Raw genomic sequence first — 21,124 nt, 5'->3', positions numbered from 1 at the left:
TTTTTTTTTTATAGGCTTAATGTAGACCTCTGCATATCGTAAAGAGTTGACACAGGGGAGGTATAAATAATTATTCGCTGCTTGCTGCCATGATTAACTTTCAATTTGGATGCATTTTCCGTGTTGTCCCACCTCCAAGGTAGTTAGAATATGTCCTAAATTTGGAGCCTGTATTTCCATGAATCAGATTGAGTTTATTAATGAGTCGTCGTATGGACAGGCACTGCACAGAGAGACGTATGAGAAGGAAGAGACGGAGAAAGAACAGCAGCTAACCTGCTCTGATCTCTCCAATATGCTTTCATAATAACAGCAGGGAAATAGTTTGCTGGATACCAGATACACTTGGTCATCCCCAGCTTAAATTATGGATACAAGTACACATCTCTAACCGCTAGTATTCTGGAACCAGGGCCACATATAGGATGTGGATGAGGCCAGATAGCTTAACCCGTCCCCTTTTGAAAGCACACCAAGTCCTGTTATATTTTCTTAACTTTATTGGGAAAGCATCAGACATATAAAGGCACTTGTAGATGGTGTGGTGAGAGTGCTTCTTTATGGTGAAGGTGCTTTGTAGTTAGAGGAAGGTAAAAACGGAATGGCCTTGCCAGGGGGTAGAAGAATAAGAGTTACTCACTCAGCCTGTTTAGGATAGAAAGGAAGTGAGGGGTGTCTGGGAAACAGGAATAGTCTCAGGACCAAAACAATGTCAGCAAGGACAGGGGGGGTGGAATGACCCAATCTCGGCTAGGAGAATTGGTAGGTTGCAAGCTACAGGCTGTGTGGAGAAGGAACATGTTATAAAATGTATCAATTACACAGGCACTGTGTGTTTTCAGAGCAGAGAAGCATGCAACTGAAATATAGAAAGCTAGCAGGCAGAGCTGCAAGGGGGGGGAGGGAGGGGGACAGAAATGAATAATCCGGTTACAGGACAAATAGTGTCCCTATCTTCACTTGTTTGAAAGTAGATCTAACTCTACTTCTACTACATGCACTAAAGGGTAACTTTTTACAACAACCTACTTCCCCTCTCTCTCTCCCCCCCCTCTCCCCCCTGTACAGAGATGGTTGCTCTGATTCATTTGCAAGTCCTTGTACAGAATATGAATATCCGTGGTTTCAACTTGCTGTGAGGTTGCAGAGAAGGAAACTGATAGAACAGCAAACAATGTGAAGGACTTTGAACAAGAAACTGTAGGCCCTTATTTTATCTATTGTGCAGCTGCATCCCTGTGTTGGAGAAGATTTAAATGCTGACGAAGCAAAAAAATTGATTTTTCTTAAGGGTAGGAACTCTGAGATCAGCCGCTCCAGGGCTGGGAGCTCCACCAGTCACCTCTCTCCCGCAAGGCAGCAGACTTGCCTCTCCTGCCCCTACCTTCTGCGGCCACGCGCCCAAGCAGCCGACTTCCCACTCTGCCATCCCGAACTTCTGGGCCACCCTCCCGCTTCACACAGGCTGCACTTCTCCCCGCCACTGCTGACCCCAGCACTTGCGACCCTGGCCGCGACGAAACACATTGCGGCAATGTGTGTAGCCAGCAAGCGCTTACCTGCTTGCCAAGCAAGCAAATTTGAATTTGCCGTTCGCGAGTCACATGAGCGGTTCGCCCAATGAGGGCAAACCAGCTCCGTGACGTTTTGGCCACGCCCCCTCGCGCACGCACCTGGCCAGCCACGAGTCGCCCGGCGGGCTGCGGGCCGCTCCCTGCCTGGCCCGCAGCCTTACATATGACATGATCCTACTGGAGTACAACTTCACATCATCCAGTAAAAATATCTTTAAAAAAGTAGAGGAAAAAAAGGGACATGGCATAATAAAATGTAATAACAGGATGCACTCACAAACGGCTAATTCACATGGGCATTTGTGAATAGCTTTCCAGCATTGTCTTTGTCCACCTCGATCCAGCCCTTCCACGTCTATCACTTCTCTTTTGGTAATGCAGTGTCATCGTGATGAACTTTGAGCACTACAAGCCACGGTCGTTCACTAAGGCAGCAACCGTCCAATCAGATGCACACCCCCACTTACGTCTGTGCGCATGCGCAGACTGGGACCCAGGAAGGAGTAGTATCGGAAGGCTCTGTCCGGGCTGTGCACAAGCCAGGAAACCACGAGGACTGCCATACGAAGACTGAAGGGGTAAGAGCGGCTGATACGGACACCACGCAGACTCTGCATTACCAAAGGAGAAGTGATAGACGTTGAAGGGCTGGTATCGAAGGTGGTCAAAGACAAGGTCCTAAATACCTTCCATCCAGCACATTGCCTCTGGCTACAAAACTGAATGTACTTAAACTGCAGATGGTCAGATTCTGAGCCTGTGTCTGCAGAGAAGTACTGCATATTATTTCTATACCTGTCGATATGTATACGTATGTGGATGTGTTTGGCTTTCCTTGTTTTATGCTGTAATTTGGATTCTACAAACTTGTTTTTATGGATTTCCCCCCCCCCCCCTCCCTGTTATTTACTTTAATGTAACAAAAGACAAAAAAGCCCGAGTGCATTACCTCTTGGCTCACAGGAGGGCTGAGCTTCCGCCACGGGGAACCTGGGGCACTATATACTAGGGGTAACCACTTACTCAATTCAGCGCCTCCACCTGCGATGGCTCCCACCAGAGGGGGAGTGGTTCCTCGCAGGACAATCACAATAATATCATATATATATATGTATATAATCACATATATATATATATATGTAACAGGTTTCCCCCCCCCCCCCCCCCCCAATCGCAGATTATACTGTGGGTGCGGATATTTGAGGTTGCCAAGATTGGCAACTGGTGCTACCTATGTGCTGAGATAATAATGGTTTATCAAAAAAGGACAGCAGTTGAAAGAATAACTGTTATCCCAAAAAGAAGCACATTTGAGTGGTGCACTCTCAGGCGGTTAAAACTTAACTTTTATTTCTGCAAATATAATATATATGTACACTAACAAATTTAACATGAATGTGTGTTTAAAAATAAATAAAATGACGGGGTGTGAAGTATAATTATTTCTGCTGTGGTAGTGTTATTGTGTGTTAAAGTGAGATCGTATAATATTGGAGGGTGATCCAATGGTCGTGTGCTGTAGTGCAAGATGTATATACAAAATGGAGATAGTCTATATACTAGATATGAAAGTCACGTGGAGCGTGACGCAGCTTTAACATCACTGCCAATTGTTACTCCTCAACGTTAATTTACACTAATCTCCATGTGTTTTGGGGTTTGTGAAAGATGACAATTATTGTCGAATTGATGTCAATACTGGGGTATCTGGTGTTGAGGTGCAGTGGAGATAGAAATCTATATGCTAGATATGAAAGTCATGTGGAGCATGACGCAGCTCTAACATCACTGCCCAATTATTACTCAGCCAATTATTTTAAGCTAATCTCCACAATGTCATAGCCTGCATATTAATGTTGGTAATATGTATAAATATTGCAGGTTTGTCTATTGGTGATGGATGTGCAGTATAATCTATGGCTTGGTGGAATATATTCTCATAAAGAGGTCTCTATGACTATAAGAATGTACAAGTTGGAGACACAACTGTGTTATGAAAGAGGAATCTACCTCAATGCCCTCAGAGTTTCACAATAGAGTTGCCACAGTTCATCAATCCTTGTGACTAGAACTCACTCTAATTGCTGTATGTAAATTAATCTGGGCTCAGGCATCTAATGTTATTCCCACCAGCATACATGCAAACTCATTGCAAAGATCTAACAAATTCGTATATTCGCAACCATAGTAAAACACACACTATCTAATAATCCCATTACAAAGCAGCATGGCTTGTATGATCTCAAACAGCATGAATGCAGGCTGTCTGAAAAGCCGAGTAATGCAGCTTAATGGCAATTAGGAATAGAACAATTGACATATAGGAGAGCCTCACTCCAGTAACACAAACGCCCTCTCCCGTCTCCGTAGCCCAAGCGAAAGTTGTAATTTGAGTTTGGGAGACGTCTCTAGCTACAAGGGGAGTGACGGAAGGCAGAGGGGTGACAAGAGCAATGGGGAAGGCTGAAATGGAGAGGAGTTGTAATTTCTGTTTGTATGCTGAATTTACAGTACTTTTACTTTAAATTACGGGAGAATTTACTATTTTAAAGTTGTTCATATAGTGTTTCACTTGACAGACACACACACACACACACACACAATCAGGGCCGCCAACAGAAATCATGGGGCCCAGGACAAATGAGGAACAGGCCCCCCTCCCCCAACCCATAGCGCACCTACCACAGAAAAACAAATTTTAACGCACATGACTTTCATATCTAGCATATAGATTTCTATCTCCACTGCACCTCAACACCAGATACCCCAGTATTGACATCAATTCGATAATAATTGTCATCTTTCACAAACCCCAAAACACATGGAGGTTAGTGTAAATTAACGTTGAGGAGTAACAATTGGAAGTGATGTTAGAGCTGCGTCACGCTCCACGTGACTTTCAAATCTAGTATATAGACTCTTTATCTCCATTTTGTATATACACTGGCGACACACTTTATTCGAGCTCGGCTAGTCCCACGAATTCGGGTATACCCGGGTGTATTGAGGTTTGTGACTGTTTTCTGCCCGAGTGCATTGAGTTATTTTCCGGCAGGGATTGAAGCATTTTATTCCCGTTGGCTGCAATACTGCACAGTACATATATATATACTGCATTACAATTCATGAATTTATGCCATCTGGTAGACACGCGAAGCATTGCAGCCTATTAAATCCTAATCATTATCATTTAACAGATCAGCCGCCCATCAGCCAGGCATGAACCCAGGCTGGGAAGGCAAATGCAACGGGGCTTGTCAGAGGTGAGGAGCGGCGCATTCCAGGTATCTGCCAGGTACATACCGGGTATTTGCTCGAATAAAGTGTGTCGGTGCAGTACATCTTGCACTACAGCACACGACCATCGGATCACCCTCCAATATTATACGATCTCACTTTAACACACAATAACCCTACCACAGCAGTAATAATTATACTTCACACCCCGTCATTTTATTTGTTTATTTTTTAACACACATTCATGTTAAATTTTAGTGTACATATATATTATATTTGCAGAAATAAGTTACGTTTTAACCGCCTGAGTGCACCACTCAAATGTATTATTTAAATTCACATAAGGGAGCGCCTCAATTTTCAAATTCAGAGGCAATTATGAGATATCTAGATAATTGTAATCTGCCCCAGTTGTCCGAAGAAGAAGCTAAGACACTAGACGGTAATAGTAGAAGCGGTCAAAACACCGAAAATATCCAAAGCCCCAGGACCTGATGGTTTTACCAATGTCTATTACCAGAGGTTCTTACCTATACTCTCCCCATATCTGTTGGAGATATATAACTCATTTATGGATGGAAATCCAATCCTGCCATCCATGTTGACTGCAAGTCTAGCCATTATATATAAAGAGAGTCGAGATCCTATGCAATGTGGTAGCGATCGTCCACTTTCTTTGTTAAATAACGATTTGAAATTATATAGCAAAATTTTGGCGAACAGATTGAATCCCATCTTGTCCAGATCGATACATATCGATCAAGTTGGATTTGTGTCAGGTAGACAAGTGTCAGATAACACCCAGAAAATAATAAATATAGTGGACCATGTTCATCTTACTGGAACCAAAGCCATTCTGCTAAGTCTGGACGCAGAGAAGGCGTTTGATAGAATAGATTGGGTATTCCTAGATAAAACATTACAGAAATTTGAATTTAAAGATTATTTCCTAGAAGGAGTCCGAGTCCGTTCTCAAAACCCATCAGCTCTAGTTAAGCTACCAGTGAATAACCCGGATCCGATTAAAATTAAAAACGGTACGAGACAGGGTTGCCCATTGTCCCCTCTTTTTTGCCCTAACAATTGAACCACTAGCTGCCAATATTAGAACAAATGGTAATATTCAAGGTACAGTATAGTAATTGGAAAAATAAACTATAAAATGTCATTATTCGCTGATGATATTATTCTGACTTTTCCCAGACCTCTTTACCCAATCTTCAAAAAGCATTATTAGACTTCAGGAAAATTTCAGGCTATAAAATTAATAAGTCAGAAGCTTTACATTTGAATCTCCCAGACTCCGAGATTAAATTACTAAAATTGAATTTCAATTATAGATGGAGTTCCTCGCACATTAAATATCTGGGAGTAAATGTGACCAGGCACTACCATTCTCTATATCAGAGCAACTACCCACCCCTGTTTCATAAGATCAAAAAGAATCTGGCGAAGTGGGAAGGATAACAGGTGTCATGGATAGGGAGAATAGAATCAGTTAAAATGAACATACTCCCTAGATTATATTATTTTCAGACTCTCCCGGTCCGTATTCCTGGATCCGAATTGAAAAATAGAATATTTCATTTTATCTGGCAGGGTAAAAGACCAAGAACAGCTAGATCGGTTATGACGACTTCAAAGATAAGAGGGGGTATGGGTGTCCCAGATATCTCAAGATACTACCAGGCTGCCAATTACGACAGGTGGTGGTGTGGAACGCTGACCCAATTCAAAACTATTGGTTGTCTATAGAATCCCAATTTACGAAAAACCCCTTCTCTGCAAATATCCTTTTGTGTCACTGATCAGAGAGATATGCAAGCAAAAAGGTTTGAGCTGGGCACGATGGGACTCACTTGGGAGATCTGGACCAAATCCAAGGGCAAATATAAATTTGCGTCTCCCACGTCACAACTCACCCCGCATTTTGATAATCCTAACTTCCACCCAGGATGTGACTACAAACAATTTGACCAGTTTAAAGCAAAGGGTATTAGAGTAATTGCTGATCTATTAAATAACGGGAGGTTCTCCAGTTTCCAGGAACTCCGAATCAAGTATGAGGCACCAGACTTGAATATGTTTAATGAAATGCCTCCAGATTAGACATTTTCTACAAAAAATGTCCCCAACATTAGAATTCCCCTCTCTTACCGGTTTTGAGGCACTGTGTAGGAGAGAGAACTACCAAAAAGGTTTGATTACTAAAATATATATGCGGGAATGTATGCGGGAATGGAGGCCACGTTTGACTCAACTGATCATGACTATATGCTTAAATGGGCGGCTGATTTAAATATAAAAATTGACACGGATGATTTGGAAGATATTTGGGAGTTCGCTGCGAAAACCTCCATACATTATGTACGACAATCAAAGAAAATATATATAAAATCCTATTTTATTAGTACCTCACTCCAACTCGTTTTAAACAAATCTATCCTGTGGTGTCTGATCTATGTTGATGGGGCTGTGGACAAAGGGGTGATATGGTTCATATCTGGCGGACGTGGCCGTCGATACAGAAATATTGGATCACCATTCAAACTATTATTAAAGAAATAATGGACTTGTTCATCCTCATTGACCCGCTGATTTTTTTTTTCCTGGCAAAGATAGTTGAGGATATTGGTCGCCCAATAAAGAGGCTGATCTCATTTATTCTGACTGCAGCAAGATTTACCCCCCCCCCCCTCCCCATGATTTTTTTTTTTTTTTTTCTTCTCCACCTTTTTCTTTTCTTTGACTTTTATATATGACAACCACTGGACAGGGTTAGTTTGATTTTGTCATAAGTTAGTAGGAAACCGATACTTCCAGTGGATTGTTCAATATGGATAAGGTGTTATTAGGTAATAGTCAATGCTCTTTTTGTATCCCCGTATGCATTGAAAATGTAATTGTATCATGTTTTCTATCAATGTCTTTTATGTTTATTTTCTGCTTACTCAATAAAAATATTTGGGGGGGAAAAGTGGGATCGGTGAGCTTAAAACCAAGGAGGGGTCACAGACCTCCCAGCAATTGTTACCAATTAACATTTAAAAACAGCACCTCAGCAAGCTCAAAACCCAAACTCGCCACACATATTTGTGTTAATTTACTTCTTTAAATCTGTCTGGTTTCTCCTGAACATGGTCTGTTCATTAAAGATCAGCAAGACGAAGCCTAAAACTCCATTATAAACTAGAAATATTGTAGTATTATAGTACTGGAGTCCAGCACACGCTTACGCCACAACACACTGTTAAGCTGACCAATGCAATATTGTGGTTGCGTTATCAAGGAAAGAATGTTGGATCTTGCAATACTGGCCACGATGTCATAGCTTCTATCAGGAGAGGAAAATGTACATGGCTTCTTAGCATATTAAATTGGGGCCATTGAGGATGGAGCAAGAGATATATACTGTAATTATGCATTTCGAGTGCGCTGGTTTCTCATTTGTTATACCACATCTCCAGAACCGCAGCACCTCGCATACAATGAATATATTCCTGTTGAGTGCCATGCACTGCTTTATATACCATAGGCTGCGTGATGTCATAATGTCAGTCAGTGACATCAGCAAGTCTCCTGTTCTATGTGCGTTTCTTCCAGGATATTTTTATATTGAATCAATAGTAGTATGACGATAGGAGAGGTAGGATGGATTGGTCTGCATTGGTGGGGCGGACACTGGGGTGGGACTTTGGGATCAGTCCGCGGGTGGCTTGGCCAGCAGCAGGGTATTTTATGTGCTACAAATGATGACTCACTTGTGTGGACTCCTAGTTGTGTGTGTGTGTTTGTGTATTTATGTCGCTGTAGAGTTAAGTCATTACCTTCATTCTTTGAGTACTGAGGAAAAGGCAATTAAATGTGAATTTTGACAGGAAACATTCTGTATTTAAAGCTGCAGTTCAGTCAATATCCTGCATGTGTGTTTTTTTTAAAAAAAAATCAGTTCTGTAGTAAGAATAAATACTTTTAGCATTTTCTGTTTAAAAAAAACAACTTTGAAAGACCAATTTTCTTGTATTCTATTTTAACAAGCATGCTTGTTCCTATAGCAACGATTTACATTCCCCATATTTAAAGATGTCGCCAAACTTTGCCGATCAATAGACGGAGAACGAATTGACCGGCAGCTATGCAGTTCTTTAGGTAATTAGAGATTTGCCCACATGAAACAATTGAAGTAAAAAAATAAAATAAATAAAAAAAAAAAAGACTGAACTGCAGCTTTAAAAGAAGGCATTTTGATATGACATGTTCTGAAGATTAGGTGTCTTTAATCAGTCCTTTGAATTTTTTTCTTTAAGCCTATTTTCATGAAAAAAAGGTGGGGGAAAAAAGGCACTTAATGAGTTTTAAGTCTACAAGGACTATATATGTATATCTATATATCCATCCTATGATACATGTACGCGGCAGTATTTTTGGTGTGTGTGTTATTATATGCATGAGCCGGGATGATCTTCAACCAGGATTCCGCACGCACCCGTCACGAGTTCGGCGGCCCCCACAGGGGGAGAGCTGGGACACTGTCCCAGGCGTGGTGGCACACCACGTAGCAGTGACATGATGGCTCCTGAGCTCAGCAGACGCCCAGTCACTGCTATCCTTCCTCTGCCTACTCCTGTCTGCGCCGGAAGTTGCGTCAACTTCTGGCTGACACAAGGGAGAGGAAGGGTCAGGTAAGAGAGCGTGCTGGCAGCTCTCTTAAACTTTGTGTGTCTATAGATAGAAGGGAGAGGGAGGGAGTGTGAGGGAGGAGAGAGACTAGGACGAGGGTGGGGGAAAGTGAGAGACCAGGGGCAAGGGTTGTTGTTCCCCAGAATTTCACAATCTAATTTTGGAGGGGAGGGAGGGGGGGGGAAAGAGGGGGGGGGGGGAAGAGGGGGAGAGTTTTTTTTAAAGAATTTAATAACGGAGTAACATACGTGCAGAAGTGCTTGTGCTGGTTAGTGATAACTATTGGTTAGTCAGTTAACATTGACAAAGTTTCTTGTTTTGTATTGCTTTATAGGTTGACTTGTTTACCTTGCACAGATACCTTGTCCAAAGATGGCAGCTAATAAGCCCAAGGGGCAGAATTCTTTGGCATTGCACAAAGTCATCATGGTAGGCAGCGGTGGTGTGGGGAAATCGGCTTTAACCCTCCAATTTATGTACGATGAGGTAAGCACATAAAGAAATGTGTTCTGTTATAGCACATCTCCAAACCTGCTGCATCTCACCTTTTACCAAGTTGCCGAGTGCGATGTCCCCCTTTTCTATGTATATGTATAAAAAGTTTACATATAAATGTGATCTATAAATAAATGTCTTATTTTGTACTGTGGACTTTTCCTCATAGAAATAAGGTATTTGACTTTAACAATAGAATTTTTAAATTGTAAACCCATTGTTTCAGACCTCTGGAGGAGATTGTAGCAAGTATAGATGAATTGTTTATTTTAATGGCGCAACTATAAATATGGGGTCTGGGTTAAGGAAAAGAAGGGGAAAAAAATGCCATACCAGTAAAGTTATCAATCCTATTAGATCAGTACAAACTATATCATTTTTGGAGTGTGCAGATCTGCTATATTTTGCTTTTTGTCCTTTCTGTCATAGATTAGCATCACATATATGTACCTCTCACAACAATCTATTCAATTGCCTTTCTATTTCCTATTTTTCTCCCCATTAGGTTTTTCCTTTTTTTTAAATTCCCCTTTATATTAATTTTAAAAAAACTTCTTGCATGGCATACCTGTAAGTATGCATTCAGAGTATTGGCCAAGTAAAATGTTTTTTAAGAAAAAATGTGGATTGGCTGTTTTTTTTTTTTTTTTTTTCATTCCTTTTTTTAAAATTATTATTAATCTCAATAGTGACTTTTTAATTGTTGTGAATGCATGTTGTAGGTTGAGTTTTGCTCGTTTTAGGTTCTACTATTAAAAGTTTATTGTGTGTTCCAGTTTGTGGAAGACTATGAGCCCACCAAAGCAGACAGCTACAGGAAGAAGGTCGTGCTCGATGGGGAAGAGGTGCAGATTGACATCTTGGACACAGCCGGGCAGGAGGACTACGCAGCCATCAGAGACAACTACTTCCGAAGCGGGGAAGGCTTTCTGTGCGTCTTTTCCATCACAGAGCAGGAATCTTTTGCAGCTACTGCAGACTTCAGGTAAACACGCTTGAGATCTGGTTTGTTACATGTTGTTGTTCTACAAGAAAATAATACAGTTACACTTGTTTGTGTGAATGTCTGCTGAACATATGGGCAATTCAACTGTGCTTTTCTATTAGAGTGGGAACTGTTAACACAAAGCAGCTTGTTATAGACTGAGACACTAATATTGCTCAAGAGCAACTGTTTGTTACCTTCTGTGGAACCATCGGGTTCCTAATTCTTAAGGCAGCAACCGTCACTACTTGGAAGATGTTTTATTTAATGTGATCTTTACTTGGGAAAATGGGTTAAGTCTTGTCGTATCACAATATTGTGCTGATTTTCCAGTCAGACAGCAAATACAATGGCTGGTAGTTGTGTCATTGCCAATGAGCCAATCGGTAGGAAGGAAGGGGGGGGGGGGAGATCCTTTCACTGATTGGCTGCGGCAAAGTCACTCCATTTTAGCACCGGCACTTCCATGGCATCTGACGTAGAGACATATACAAATTAACTAGCTCTGCCGCACATTTGCACGTGCAGGTGAAATGCAAGCGATCTGGCTAGCCCGTTTTAGAAAGGAGAAATGTAAACATGGTGCTTTTTTATTGGTGTATAGCAGGACTGAGTGGGGGGGGAAATTGTAGGATCCAGAGAGTGACAAACTGAATTGTGAACTATATAGGTATTTCAGTGCATCTTGGGCAGTTGTACAGTATATCTTTAATATTATTAAATATTGATTGAATAAAAAATATCCTTTTGTTAAATATAATAGTACATTCACCAGTTTTTTACGTTAAAAAAAAAAGCAGTTTAACGGTAATAGAAATCGGATTAATGTCTTATGTATTCTGCTGCAATAATTTCACTTCAATCTATTTACTGTATGGAGGAAAAGCATGAGAATTATATATGCAGGTTAGTTAAATAAATGTAGAATAAGGCTGCGCTTATAGTGCCGGCGTCGCGGCAAAACAAATGTATTGCCACCGTCGTGTGCGCTTATAGTAAAAGCGACGGGAGCAACGCTGGCGGCGCGGATTTTTGAAGCTGGTCAAATTTGTTGTTTCAGGGGCTGTCACCATGTGACAGCCTCTGAACCAATCAAAGACCTGGTCGCCCGCGATATCGCCGGAAAGCGAATTACAACTTTCGCTAGCGGCGACGGGTGACGTCATCCGTCGCGCGCACTACAAGCGTGGCCTAAGATTATTGCAATGCTAGTGACAAACAGAAGCAAAAGAGTGTAACTGGGCGCTCCTGGTTGAAATATAAAATTGTTATACATATTTAGTTTTTTAAAAAGCACTTGAAATTCCAAAAGAGAGAAAAAGAGTGTGAGTTAATAAGTGAAGTGAACATATATTATAACACATGAGTGATAATACCGTGAGTATAATAATTTTAAAACGTGCACTATAATCCCACCACCAATACGGTGTAAATAATGTGTTCCAATATTATGTAAAGTAGCTCCAAAAAAATACTTTTTTAGACCTTTCCAAGATCTATGTATAGCAGCAATGCCTTCCAGCTAAGGGGAACGCAGGATATTCACGAAGTTGATACATAAATTGAAAAAAATTATATAGTGTAACCAATTTACAATTGGTAGATATGTGAGTGGGATAGACACATTGTTACACATTTCCCTTAGGTGTATGGCATATCAGAGATTGTCTCTCTCTGATGGGAGCAATGGTGTTTCTCCAGTGTGGTTTCTTAGGAAAACTGTAGTGATCTCAAAAGTAAGAAGAAAGTCAAAATAGTGTCGTCTGTCTACAATTTTATGGTAAAAACGAACCAGCTAAAAAATGTGCACCCAAGTTTAGCACATATACAATGCGTATTGGGTTAAAGAGAACTGAAGGTCGGTGGCGTCTCTCTTTTTGCCGATTACTGCCCGCTCTGAGGTTTCTTCCACGATCCTACGTCATTTCCGGTGACCGCTCATCTGAGGATGGGATTAGCTGCGCTGTGTTCGTTCTGCTGCCAGGATTACACATTCCGGTTCTCCAAGTCAGATTCCACGCGTTTTGCCAGAACTTCTTCAGGATGCGAGTAGCACTCGTGTGAGTAGCTATTCAGGGGACCCTCTGAGACCAGGACGTCCCACAGAAGCGCTGATGGGACAGCAGTGCAATCTCCATCGCCCTCCTAAGCAACAGGGGGCAGTGTGTGCTGTTCCCCTGTATGCCTGGCCGCATGTGAGTAGAAGCGCACAGGGGAGACTTTCTTTTTTCTTTTCTTTTTCAAGCATTGCGCAGTGACTTCATTCCCGGATGCTGCCATTTTAAGTTGGAGGGAACACACCACTTCTTGTTAGTTTCCCACAGTCCTTTCAGTATGGAGCATGACCGCAGCAAGAGGTCTCTGTCCAAGTCTTTGTATGTAAGCTTTTTTTCTCTCCTTTTTAAGGAAGTGTTTTTTTTTTTTTAATCCACGGCATTTATTTATTTAATAATTATTTTAACATGCTTATTACATGTTTATTACAGAATGCCTTACAAAACATTGAAAATAAGAAAAAATATTGCGTTTTTGGGCTATGTTTTATTTCTGTTTTTAACCAGTGGAAGCCTTGCATCCGAGGAAAAGAATTGTAAAGTAATGCAAAATATGTGCAGCTTGTGAAACGTCTGCTATGGATGAAAAAAAGCATTGTGAGCAGTGGGCTTGATCTCAAGCACAAGAACCATCAGAACTGATGTCTGCCTTTTTAACATGGCTAAAAGACACAGTATCACAGAACCTGCTATCGGCAATGCAGACCTCGAAGGAATCTCAGAAGAGATCATGGTCTCAAACCAGCCTGGACAAAAGATGGGAATCGTCTTCAGAGAACTCCGATGTTTTGCAAGTATTCTCTTTAGAGGAGACTGGAGATTGTCTGAGGAGGAGGATGTACAAGCTGACTGTTCTACCTGTTGATCAAGTCTTGGTAGATGGCATTGTTAAAGCTGTAAAAGAAGCATGCGACATTAAAGAGCCAGAGCAATTTAGACTGCAAGACAGGCTGTTTAAATGTGCCCAGAGGAAGATGATATAATTTTCCATTCATATGGTGATCCAGGATATGAAGGAAGCAGAGTGGACTCCGCCAGACTGGAAAGTCTATTCCAAATGTTTATTTTGTTTTTAAGATGTACCCCTTTTATAGATAATGAAGCTTAGACCTGGGAGGCTCCACCCGAAGTTAATACGGCTATTGCCAGGTTGGCTCGAAGAACCACTACCAGTAGAAGTATAACGATTCTATGGAGTATATGGAATGTGTGTAAATAGTTTCTTGCAGCAGGAACAACCTGCTAGTCAGCAGTAGCAACAGCCTCCGTTTCTAGAGCCACGAGAATCTAGCTTTCCAATATCGAGGAGGCCATTTATAGAGGAATAAAAAGATCTGCCATTGTAGATGCCTTAGCGTTGATCAAACCGCGTCAGAATTTATAGCGGATCTCTCGTTCGACATGGTGCGCCTGGCAGCAAAGTGAATGGCTCCATCAGTATCTGTAAGAGTGTTGTGGCTGCGTCCTTGATTGCAAATGCAACGTTTAAGAACAGCCTGTGTACTCTTCCTTTTGAAGGTGATGTTTTATTTGGAAAAAGGCTGGAAGATAATATTGCCAAGGTGCCTGATGTGGAAGGTCGTCTTTTTTTTTTTTCTTCTTCAGGAGAACTGCATGAGACGATTTGTAGGGCCCACATTAAAACCAGACTTTGTGCACTTCAGCTTAGCAAGATCCTATCGCCCAGGCAGGGGTTCTGTTTAGCGTCCAGCATGGAGAGGTGAACAAGGCAATCTCTTTCGAGGCTCCTGGAAGAGGAGAGCAGCCTATAGAGGTAAATTTGCCTGGGGTGTGGGGAGCACTGCAGTTGCCATTAAGTGGAAGACTCACCAGATTAGAAACCTCTGTGGGCTCAAACTATTAGTGACAGATGGGTTCTTACAATTTTATAATCCGGTTACCATCTGGAATTCAAAGCCTTCCCAAAAGAAAATATTTTTCGAGTCTCAAAAATCCCAAGAGAAAAGGAATCAACAAACGCTACGAGGCAGGTCATCTACGACCTCAAATCAAATAAAGTGATTATAGACGTTCCGAAGGAAAAGAGAAAGCCGGGCAACTATTCAAATATATTTTTTCTGGAAAAAATCCATAGTGGGCTTCAGAGCAGTTCTGGAGCCAACGTTTGTGAATACCTTCTTGAATATCAGAAAGTTCCAGATCTTCGAGGTCAGTGATGCAGTCCGTAGAGCCAGGAGACTGGTTAGCGTCACTGAATCTAAGGGTTGCTTATCTGCACATTCCAGTTGTCAAGAAGCATCAGAAATACCTCATTCTCCATTGCAGCTCTTCATTTACAGTATGCAGCTCTCCCGGTTGGTTTGGCAATGGCCCAAGGACTTTCAAAAAAGTGTTGGTTACCCTAATCGCATAGTTGAGGAAGCAAGGCATTCAGATATTTCTGAACTATATTTTGATAAAATCCCAAAGCAAGGAGATACTAATATTACATCTCGGGATAGTCTTAGCCTTTTTTTAATACGCATGGTTTGTTAATGTTGGAAGGGGAAAGCCACCTGCAGTCAACTCAGTCATTGAAGTTCCTCTGAGTTATGTTCGATACAGCCAAGGGAAAGGTTTATTTACAAAAGGCTGTAATAACAGCAAAAGGCTGTAATCAGCCGTAATAACAAAATCGGGGCAAGTCCTATGACCATAGCAGGCACTTTTGTAAAGATGGCGACCTCTTTTGAAGTCATAAAGTTGGCATGGTTCCATATGAGGGCTTGTGACAGTGTAGATTCCCTTTCCGATGGCTATACAGAGAAAACAATGTATGTCACAGCACTCCGAAGGCTCTCTGATCCAGGGAGGTATGCACCTTTGGAACACTGCAGAGACCACGCTGCACTTGCACTCGCCCATCTTACCCCAGCCAGGAGGAATCCAGGAGCCAAAAAGGTAAATTTACCAACCACTGACTTAGGTACAGTAGTTGGTAAGGGCTTAGCCTGTCAACCTATAGTTGGGGACTAACCAGTGTAATAGTCAGAGCTTCAAATAGGAGGTAGGTCTTTTTGTTTTGTTCTAATTATGCTGAAAGTAAGCTTTTTTACATTTGTTATGATATTTTGAAAATAAGCTCTCATGTTCCACTTTGTGAGACTGAATAAAGCCTACATTCAGACCACCCACGTGTCTTCGCAGCCTTACTGCAACAGGGCTCTTCAGTTAAACTTCCTAGATCAGTGGAACAAGAACCCTATACACCTACTGCAATGTATTCATCTTTCTTTACAAACTAGGGCTCAAATGAAATGGTGACTGGAATGAAACAACCTTATAAAGGATGTCCTCTTCTGGATCCTTTTTGTCCACAGATGCAAGCAGCACAGGCTGGGGAGCCTATTTCAGGGACAAGTTCATTCAGGTGCTATGACCAATAACCTGGACAAACAAGTCCTCACATTTGTTTTAGAACTAAAAGCCCTAGAAAAAGCTTTAAAGCCTGGATTATAGTCCGCGCTGATGTGCGCATTCATCACATCGTGGACGCCTCTCGCCCGAGCAATGTGTGAATTCAGTTGGAAGCGATTGGGGAGGCATGGCGGATGCATCATGAGGTTGGTTCGACGTGATTGGTCTTTTCAAAACGCGGTCGAGCCGTCGTGCGTGTGTGCGCGCATACTAGGGCCGGCCTCATAGGGATTCTGCCATTTGTTCTTGTTGCGCATGCCATTACATGGACTATAATCCAGGTGTAAGGGTTTTTCAACATATTTACAAGGCTTTTGTATGAAAGTGAAATCGGACAAACGGCCTGCAGTGGCATACTTGTGCAGAAATGAAGGAACAAGAAGCAACTATGCAGTGGCAGAAACCATTCTTACCTGGGCAGAAAACAAATGTGCAGGATATTTCGGCAATACACGTTCACGTTCCAGGGGAACAGAACATCTTTCCAGACTTCCTCAGTTTGGCAGTTGGTTCATCCAGGAGAATGGGCATTAAAAACAAGCTGCTATTTTATTTTTATTTTTTTAAAGATAACAGACAAATGGGGGTGTTAAGACATAGATCTTATGGTGACGAATCAAAACAGAAAAGTCCCAGTCTTTTGCTCAAAGAATTTTCATCCACAAGCGGGATAAATATATAGATACGCTCACCTTCCCTTGGGCCTCCGTCTAGCATACTTGCTCACTCTTATACCACTCATTCCAAGGGTGCTAAAGAAGATAGGAAAAGGCAATGCGGAAATAATCGTAGCTCTGCCCAATTGGCCAAGAAAATCGTGGTTCCCACAGGTCATAAGCATGGCAAAGGAACCTCCCTTCAGACTACTGGTACTAAAAGACCTACTGAGTCAGGGGCCAGTTCAACACCCCAGTCCTCAAAATTGGTCCCTTCAGGGAAGGAGATTGAGCGGCAATTGCTCAGAACTAGAGGTCTCTGTGAGTCGGTTGTCACAACCTTAATGGCTGCCAGAAAGCATTCGACTCCAAAAGTATATAATCGGATATGGGTTTCTTTTTATGGAGTGGTACCACAAATATGGAATAGATTTTGAAGAACCTCACCCAGGAAGTTTTTCAGAATTATCTGGATAAAGGATCTCTACATTATCGATGCTTTTAGAAAGGCTTTTGGCTACCGATCCGCTTATTTTAAGGCTTCTTCACAGTAAAGCATTTGAGACCGCAGATAAGAAAAAAAGATTCCCCCATGGGATTTGTCTTTATACATAGTATTTATACAGTCTTTAAATCTCATGTGATCCACTACATCAAATTACTTTGAGAATGTTGACACTAAAATGTGTTTTTCGTAGCAATAAAATTGGAGAGCTGCAGCGATTATTGTCAAAACATCCTTTTTTCGTTTCAGAATAAAATTGTGCTGAGATCAGTCTTTTTTTTTTTTTTTTCCGAAGTTATTTCTCTGTTCCATCACAACCAAGAGATGGTTCTACCCTCATTCTGTCCAAATCCGACCTCACGTAAAGTAGATTTAAATGTACTAGAATATCTAGATGAACTCGACAGGGTTGCCGACTTAAAGACAGGCTGTTCGTCCTTTCGGAGGGTACCAGGAAGGGACAGCCCACTAAAAAAGCAAAAATTGCACGATGGTTGAAATCATGCATTAAAGAGGCAATGCAAGCCATTTTTTTTAAATACAGGATTGAATCAGGGGGTCTCCGGAGCTGAACCCCATTCATTTCAGATCCGGGGACGCCCTGCTTACGTCCATAGTTGGTGCCGGTTGTCACTCCAAGGTTCACTTTTCAGGCTGCTTTTCAGAGCTTGTGGGCCAATAGGAAGCTGTGACATCATCCGGTGCGGCTTCCAATTGGCTCATGTGACGAGGAAGCTGAAAACGGCAAAGATACCGGCACCCCCTTCGTAGGTATTTCCGGAAGCAGGGGGTTCCCGGAGCTGAAATTAATGGGGTTCAGCCCCGGAGACACCCTGCTTCAAACCTGTATTAAAAAATAAAGGGTTAAAAAAAAAAAAAACCCTGCTTGGAATGCGCCTTAAGATTGCTTAAGACCAGACCGGGGAGACGGCTCCAGTGAGACTCACAGCCCATTCTACTAGGGTTATGGCTGTGTCCTGGGCATTTAGAGCACAAGCTACTCCTGCCAAGCTGTGCCAGGGGGGCTGTCTTGTCGTCATTCAATACCTTTTTATTAAACGTTATAAATTAGATGTGCAGGCCTCTGCTGATGCAAGCTTTGGCTGTGAATATTGCAAGCTAAACCTTTTTGTGTTATGCCATTATTTTTCCCTCCCATTGTTCAATACTGGTTGGGTAGGTCCCACGTGCGCCCACTGCCATGGAGATGTACAGGAGAGGAGAGAATGTATTTTCATACTCGCTAGTAATTTTGTTTTCCTGGAATCCTTCCATGGTAGTGGGCATATCTTCCCTGCGCCTCCGTGGGTAATGTCTTAATTATGTTGATGTATTTTTCAGCTGGTGGGCATACCAAAGACTGCCTGCAGGTAGGAGGAGGGGCTACTTACAGGAGGTACTACCTGCAGGGAGTTTTTATTATACCTCTCCTACACTGGCCAGAGGCAGAGCTTAACCCAAGTGTGCCCCCTGCCATGGAAAGATTCCAGGGCAAGAAAATTCCTGTAAACCTTTTTCACCTTGAACTGCAAGTTTCGAAAAGGTGTTTTCTTGTCTCTATTTCTGGCGATTATTCTGCTGTGGCGGACCTATGCTTTCCCATTTCTTCTGAAACCCTGAAAACATGCCTCCAGATTAATATCTGCTGCACCTCTTCCTTGTTTTCTCCTCTAGGGAACAGATCTTACGAGTGAAAGAAGATGAGAATGTCCCGTTCCTGCTGGTCGGTAACAAATCAGATTTGGAAGATAAAAGGCAAGTCTCGGTCAATGAGGCAAAAGGCCGAGCTGATCAGTGGAATGTTAACTACGTAGAAACCTCGGCAAAGACACGAGCCAACGTTGACAAGGTAAAAGCAGTGTTTTAAATTCGGAGGGAGAAAGTTAGGACAGGGGGGTTATGTATCTAGTGTTGCCAACGGGAACATAGCTACAAAACCGTTTACAATTGCATAATTTTAAGGAGCTTCACTCACTTTTTTTTTTTTTTTTCCCCCTCAACGTATTATTTCGACAATGGTTATAGGGGGAGTTCGGGAGACTATCATCATAGCAGTATTATGAGGTCAACATGGGGCTCTTATAACTGCTGCAGTTTTCCTCTCTTTGCTTTAAATCTTCCTCCAGGCCTGAGAGATTTAAATGAAAGAAACATGATTATAAAGATTTATGTGTATGTGGGTGCTGCAAATTGACACATGCCGTTTTGCTCCAGGCTTTCAAGGACCTTTTTTTTTTTTTTTTTATACCATAACCATATTTGATATCTATATTTCCACTGACCGCAACATGCTTGTACAGTGGCAGTAATGTATTTTGTTACTTTTTTGTTTGATGTGTCCCACCTTTGGAGATACAGATTTAGCCAGACTGGCTGTCTCCGGAGCTGTGGCTGAAAGATCTTAAAGCCGTAGCTCCAGAGATAGTGCTGCCGCGGTCACGCTGCGGGATCCATGCTTCTGGATTGGACCCTACGTAGCGATAATTCTCCGGTATGAGTATGGTCCCGGGGGCTTGTTCCTGTGCCTAAAACAGTAAATGCTGCTACATCTGTACCTGCATTAGGTTTGTTTAAAAGGTCCAATCAAAGCAATTCATGCAAAATCCAGATGTAGTAAGTGTGACGGTGAGGGTCTATTTGGCTGCTTTGAATAAAGGTTAAGCCTGACATTACCCCTCCCTACCTGTCAATATGTAGTTATGTATACTGTGCCCACGTTGGACTGATGTGTTGTGCAGCCTCGTTCCAGCACTTCAGGAACCAGGAGTTAACTTTGTGTTAAGGATGAAATGTTGCAAGTTTCATGTAACAGAACCTATGTGACATTTAACCCACCAGTCAGGGGGCCAAGTAACATTGGAGGCACCTGCCATTGACCCTCCAGGATGTGCCATGGGACATTAAAATTGGGGAGGGAGGCCCCACTTAGTTCCAGGCATGAGTGCATTCGGTTCCTGTTGTGTCTGTTGGGGTTTCGGACAGCAGTGCCTGCAAGACACTGCGTGGGAACTGAACGAGCAAAACTTCCTAACTGAGGTCCTCGCACCTAGGCCTGTAGGGTGTTCCCCGGTTGGATGTATATTTTTCATGTATGTGACAGGATACAATTTTCCAATAAATTCATTTTTATTAACTCTGTAGTTCTGTCTGGCAAACGGATCCCTGGTGTATTTGTCCTGGTCTCCCGTGACGGTAAGACTTACTGTTTTCGGTGCCGCAAACCAACATGCTGAAATCTGTGGCCCGTTCGTGGCACTAAAAACAGTATAGTTTACGGCCCGGGAGGATTTACGCTGGGTAGTCTTGCTTCTGAATTGGACCCCCACAGCATTCATTCTTAATTTGATGGGCCATCAGGAGAAGAGAGAAAGATACTAACATTGTAGAGGAGCTGCGCGGCGGTTTCTGTCTCCATCCCGATCTCCGTGTGCCCTCACCAGCAGCTCTGAAAGTAAGAAGCAGTCTCTGGTCTGTCCCACCCCCCTGGATGACGTAGATGGTCAAATGTGGGTCTCTACTTG

General features: G+C 42.3%; 1 protein-coding gene across 2 annotated transcripts in view; it reads left to right on the top strand.

Moving 5' to 3' along the window:
• Positions 1–21,124, top strand: part of RALA (RAS like proto-oncogene A) — a 69,272-nt gene that overhangs the window by 45,769 nt on the left and 2,379 nt on the right. For both annotated transcript variants that reach the window (XM_075586604.1, XM_075586605.1), the window contains exons 2-4: positions 9,826–9,977; positions 10,763–10,971; positions 19,278–19,452. In XM_075586604.1, coding sequence (XP_075442719.1) covers positions 9,864–9,977; positions 10,763–10,971; positions 19,278–19,452 — 498 coding nt within the window. In that variant the 5' untranslated portion in view covers positions 9,826–9,863. The remainder of the gene's footprint in view (positions 1–9,825; positions 9,978–10,762; positions 10,972–19,277; positions 19,453–21,124) is intronic.

Source organism: Ascaphus truei, chromosome 2 (assembly GCF_040206685.1).
Source record: "Ascaphus truei isolate aAscTru1 chromosome 2, aAscTru1.hap1, whole genome shotgun sequence".
NCBI classification, from domain to species: domain Eukaryota; kingdom Metazoa; phylum Chordata; class Amphibia; order Anura; family Ascaphidae; genus Ascaphus; species Ascaphus truei.
This window is presented reverse-complemented; position numbering and strand designations above follow the sequence as displayed.